Genomic DNA, 5721 nt, shown 5'->3' with positions numbered 1-5721 from the left:
GGGCGAGGGGAGATCATTCCTGGACATGGCTGGCTGGATGGCTGGTCGGGCCGGGTTGCCGGGGTGCGAAGGCCAGGCACGCAGGTTCACAGGATAACGTTCATCCGGGGTGGAACATCATCCTCTCTCCCGCAGGACATTCATCCATGGCGAGAGATAGAGAGAGAGCTCTACCTCGATGATGTTTCATGTATAGACAGGAAATGGGAGGAAGGAAGGAAGGAAGCTGGAGCCCAAGTGATCCTCATCCCTAGCCCCCCCACCTCCCCCCAATCTAAATTCTGCCGCAGCTCCTGCGCATCAGCCGAGTGTATTCAGCATCGTCCCAGCTCCTGGGCAGAAGCTTGTACGTTTTCGTTTTTTAGTACCCGAATTCTGAAATTCCTCATTGTTTATGTGTGTTCTTCTGGCTTAGAAGAGAGTGTTAGTTTGCGGCTTCCAGGATTCTGGTAGGGATCCAAAAAAATTAGTTTATTTTTATTTTATTTCAGGGAATACTGTCGTGAATTGAGACGCGGGAGATTCGATGCTTTGTTTCCATACCTCCACTCTGATTTGTTTATGCTTTTTTCTTTTTTCTGTTTTGTGTTTAGAGTTTTTGCGAAGGTAGGGGCAAAGATGGCCTCTACAGCAGGCGGCACCATGCAAGCGTTGAGAGGGGTATCGTCAGCATTTTACCGGTTTCCCTCGTCTAGAGTGGTGAAAGCCATTGCTTCCCTGGATGTGGCGACTATACCCTCGATCTCGGGCACTTTTGGTACCGCCACGAGCTGGAAGAAGGTGGAGAATGCGAATTGGAGGCGTCAAGGTTTGCGTTGTATGGCTTCTGCTGCGTCCACGGCTGCCAACAATTTGGTAGTCTCCGAAAACTATGTGGCTGTTTCCTCACCTTCAACGGGCAGTAAGATTTATATCCTACACTTGGATTTTAGCGCACTTTTCCCAAAAATTGATCTACGATTATTGAATTTCGCAGCTCATCGCATCTGGTTTACTTGGCGCTTAGACTATTCTTTTCTTGTCTGCTATTCTCTTCTTTCTTCTGCGTTTAATATTTTCTCTTTTAAACGATCCATAGTATCCATTTTTGTGTATCATTGAAACATCGCTGAAAGGATTTTCTTTTCATCACATAAACACCTACCTGGAGGCCACGAATGGTATCGAGGGTTTCTTAAAATGATTATTATTATGTTTATTATTATTTTATGCCTGCGAAACTTTTGCTTCTCAATAAATTTACTCTCAAGTGAATTTGTGAGTTCATTCTTAAGGATATCTTGCCGGAATTCGTCATCTTCGATAACTTGCGAACGGATTGGTTGATTCGCTGTCTAGCCACTGTTCATTGTTGTAACATTAGCCTCTAAAAAGGTCGCATCGTTGCTTTTAGTCGAGCCATGATAAGGGTCTCTTGTTTTCGGCAGGCACTGAAACTGATAATAGTTCGAAACAAACATGGAAGGCCAGCATTGATTTCAAGTTCATTCGGGATAACAAGGAGGCTATAGCGAAGAACATTCAAAACCGTAAATGTGGTGGAGATGTAGAGCAGGTGGTGCAGTTGTATGAACAGACTGTCAGTCTCAACCAGGTAACAAATGCCTTACAGCATTAGTATTGGCTTGGCAAAGATCGTTGGGTTGGTGTTTACCGGGAGGAATTGTTCATTTCAGCTGCTGATCGTTTTTGGGTCCGTTATGACGGTAGCGCTTATCTAGTTGAGAGATTTGCAGGAAGTTGACAAATTGCGGGCTGAGAGAAATGCTGTAGCCAATGCTATGAAAACCAAGTTAGATGCGTCCCGCCGGGAGGAACTGATTGAGAAAGGTACTGGTCTTCTGTGCGTCCAAACTGTCTTTACTCATTGTATTCTCTTAGCCCTCTGGGATTTATTTTGGGCACATAAACTCGTTCTGTATTCTTTAATTGAGTGTTATCTCTGACAGCATAAAATCTGATTATGCTGTTCAACTGACTCCCAATTACGCCAATGTAGTAAAACCTACAGTCAATCAGATTTTTGTTCACATTCTCGAATACTGTAAATCATCTATTCAACCTAGTGTGGTTGAACGAAGTACTTGGATATATGTGATGCAAACGCTGTTGTGCACATCTGTTGTTGTCAATAGATGTGCGCATTGACATAGGGGCAGCAGGTGACAGTAGCGAAGGGTGTATTTTAGGGTGAGTTTAACAGCTCCCTTCGTATCTTATACAGGCAAGCAGCTTAAGGATCAAGTTTCGGAGCTTGAGATAGAACTATCACTGCTCCAAGAGAAGCTCCAATTGGAAGGACAGCGCATTCCGAATATGACACACCCCGACGTACCGGTTGGTTCAGAGGATGTTGCAACCCTACGAAAGGAGGTACTTTTAGGTTCTCATGAGTTTCTTCATTTGGTTTTTGTAACCTAGAAGTTTTTTTATTTTTTATCTTTTATTTTTATTTTTCCAGTACGAACAATTCCTTATTGATTGCACAGTTATTTCAGCTTTGAGTGTTTATTGAATTTAGGTCAATGCATGAGAGTAGGGCTTTGAATTGTACCTTTGGTTCTAGGTCTAATATTTAATACCCTCGTATTTTGAGTACAAACCTCGGTTAGTGTTGTTGACTCTTGGCTCTTTTTCACTTGGGTGAAAATTAGGCTTATCAAGGTTTTGAAAATAGCTTGTATGATTGATTCGATGGCAGTTTTTTCAGAAATATAAGATTTTATCTTTGCGAGAATGGTTTGTCTATCAGCTTTGTTATATGAAGTACAGATCTACGTCTAAAACAAGTTTGGGAAATATTGATAGGTTGGAAGCCAGAGGAAGTTTACATTCCCTGTCAAAGATCATGTTGAAGTGGGACTTGCTCTTGACCTATTTGACTTTGAAGCGGCAGCTGAGGTATTTGCGTAACAGAACCTCTTGAATAGAATTGAATTTGCTTTTCAAGGGATGAGGCGTTTACTTAGTATCACTTCGCTACTACTGCCTAGCGAAACTGTTGATTCTGTGCTTGCAGTCCACGCAGCCTTCGCCACTCAGGAAGCTGATCATGGCGAAGGACAATTGTTTATTCAATAGTTAGTTCTCGGTTGTTTTCTGTCCGCATCTTTGTCCTGAATTCGACCACACAAAGATTCTATATGTGCCACCTCGCAGGATTCACGGCTAACTGTCTATGATTTCTTCGGCAATTCTAAGGAATGTGACCGACAAAAACAAATATATGACTCATGATTGGTTGGGCTTTGTATCCTTTTTGTAGGTGAGTGGTACCAAGTTCTATTATCTGAAGAACGAAGCATTCCTGCTGGAGATGGCCTTAATCAACTGGACTATGTCTAAACTGCTACCGAAGGGCTTTATACCGATGAGCACTCCAGACTTGGTTCGCTCCACTGTAGTTGAAAAGTGTGGCTTCCAACCTCGAGGTCAAAATACGCAGGTGCATGTCCTAATTATTTGAATTATTTTATATCAACCAGAAAGTTAGAAGAGATTGCTCTCAGCTCGGCTGATTAGACAAAATGCCTGTACATGTTGATTTCATGCTTGAGCGCAAATGTCCAGCCTTTGTGCTTTCGCCACAATCCTGGGAAGATAAAACAGCTTCGACAACAATTAAACCCTGTTCTGTGCAGGTGTATTCTGTAGAAGGAACGGACTTATGCTTGGCAGGAACTGCCGAGATTCCAGTGGGCGGCATGTATATGGATAGTATGCTCCCTGAATCTGCATTACCCTTGAAGATCGTAGCTTACTCTCACTGCTTCCGCACGGAAGCTGGGGCTGCTGGTGCCGCAACCAGGTACTTTATTGCCTCTGTCGAGGATCTTATATCTTTTAAGTTTCATTATCAACACTTCGCAACTGTATTGCATCATTGTCTACTCCTGTACAACCACGCTGCCGATATATGATGTTTTTATTTACTTACCGTGTCGTGTTGTTGGCACTAATATGGCATCCCAGTGGGAAGTGTGGTATGAGTTGATAGCCAGCATTTGACAAACTATATTACAGGGGTATCGTAACAGGGGTTTGTATCGGGTTCATCAGTTCAGCAAAGTGGAGATGTTTGTAATTTGTCGACCTGAGGAGAGTGATTCGCTTCACGAGGAGCTCATTTCCATTGAGGAGGAACTCTATGCTTCTCTTGGTTTGCACTTCAAGTAAAAATCTGTTCCTCGTCCATGGCTTTGATCAAAATGCACCGATTAAATCATCTTGTCTTTAATCCGCAAACAGTACCTGAGTGAATAGTTTTTTTTTGTCTCTAATTCCTTATCTGTATTAGAGAGTGAGACAGAAGAAGCCTAGGCAACGATCTAATATTCCACGAATACTCTTTTGTGTCAATCCTTGCAACATCATGATTTTCCTTATTTGATCTTTTCATACTAAAAAGACTTCCTAGGCTCTTACCAAAATGTCCTTTGTTTTGAATTCATTTCGTTTTCGTATCTCACCGAGTGGAATGACCATTCAGGACATTAGACATGTCAACAGAAGACCTTGGTGCTCCTGCTCATCGTAAATATGACGTGGAGGCTTGGATGCCAGGACTTGGTCGATATGGAGAGGTTTGGATCGAGATTTGTTTCCTTTTAAACTGACATAGTGAAAAAACTTTGCAAATGTTGAAATGTATATTGTGTTTTTTCATTGCTGGCGTAAGCTTCCTCGAAAAAATGACCGGTTCCACAATGTTTCTTATGTACATGGTTATTTTGACTTTAATTCGTTTCTCTGGTGGGGGTTTGCATTTCATGTTGCAGATCTCGAGTGCCTCGAATTGCACAGACTACCAAAGTCGAAGGCTTAATATTCGATATCGACCTGCTGTTGTTGTAGCAACAACAGCCCCTTCAGTACCTCTACAACCTCCCGCGAAGGCCAAGAAGGTCAAAAACACTCTACCACCTCCACGGTTTGCGCACACTTTAAATGCAACGGCATGTGCTGTACCTAGAATGATGATCGCCATTCTCGAAAATAACCAGCAAGAGGATGGTTCTGTCATTATCCCCGAGGCCTTGAGACCTTTCATGGGTGGCATTGATGTGATCCGCCCTAAGTCTAGCCAACCCTGACTTTTCGTGCAAGTTTCTCTTTTTCACTGAACGCTTCGAACCCCGTGCTGGTTCTTTCAGAATCGGTCTCAAATTTTTTCTCTCCAATATGAAGTTTACATTCAAATTCATGGTTCTTATTTTTCTTGAAGTTTAAATTTTTTCCATCTTTAGACATATTGTAATCTAAAATTATTAATAAATATGCTGAAAACATTGATTGTTTAAATTAAGACTAGTATTGTATTTATGGCACTTATTAAAATATGATTTCATTTTAGAGAGATGTGTATTTAAGATGTAGATACACTATTTGTAAAAATAAATAAATTATGAAGTATTTTTAGATAATCTTCGAATAACTACTACAGATATTTAAGATTGAAATTTAGTATTAATTTAAAGATATCTTAATCACTAGGTTTTGCACTATTCTTTAAATATCTTCTTTTTGGATTAATTGGATTTTTTTAATACAAATCACACAACTCTCAATTGAATTGATTTCTTCTCTATTAGAATGAGCTTTGTGAGAAGAAAAATTATATAAATTGATATTGGCCATATTTAGAAATTTTCCTTCTCATTAACTTTAGACCTATCAAGATTATTATATCTTCTATTAATTTTTTAAAAAAGTTCTTCAACA

General features: G+C 40.7%; 1 protein-coding gene across 2 annotated transcripts; it reads left to right on the top strand.

The window, feature by feature from the left end:
• The first annotated feature begins 314 nt into the window (after positions 1-314).
• Positions 315-5301, top strand: LOC112282777 (serine--tRNA ligase, chloroplastic/mitochondrial). 2 transcript variants are annotated; one of them, XM_024520846.3, is made up of 11 exons: positions 315-346; positions 594-901; positions 1428-1594; positions 1737-1830; positions 2225-2373; positions 2809-2901; positions 3266-3445; positions 3642-3808; positions 4038-4172; positions 4490-4583; positions 4779-5301. In XM_024520846.3, exons 2-11 carry the CDS (start codon positions 619-621, stop codon positions 5091-5093), a joined length of 1677 nt encoding a protein of 558 aa, XP_024376614.1. In that variant the 5' UTR covers positions 315-346; positions 594-618; the 3' UTR covers positions 5094-5301. The 2 variants fall into 2 exon arrangements, with proteins under 2 accessions (XP_024376614.1, XP_024376615.1); XM_024520847.3 differs by having other exon boundaries at positions 315-449.
• Positions 5302-5721: the final 420 nt, after the last annotated feature.

The sequence above is a fragment of the Physcomitrium patens genome, chromosome 5, assembly GCF_059467195.1.
Source record: "Physcomitrium patens ecotype Gransden chromosome 5, ASM5946719v1, whole genome shotgun sequence".
In the NCBI taxonomy this organism is placed as follows: Eukaryota; Viridiplantae; Streptophyta; class Bryopsida; order Funariales; family Funariaceae; genus Physcomitrium; species Physcomitrium patens.
The sequence above is the reverse complement of the archived record's forward strand: the minus strand, read 5'-3'. Positions and strand labels throughout refer to the sequence as shown.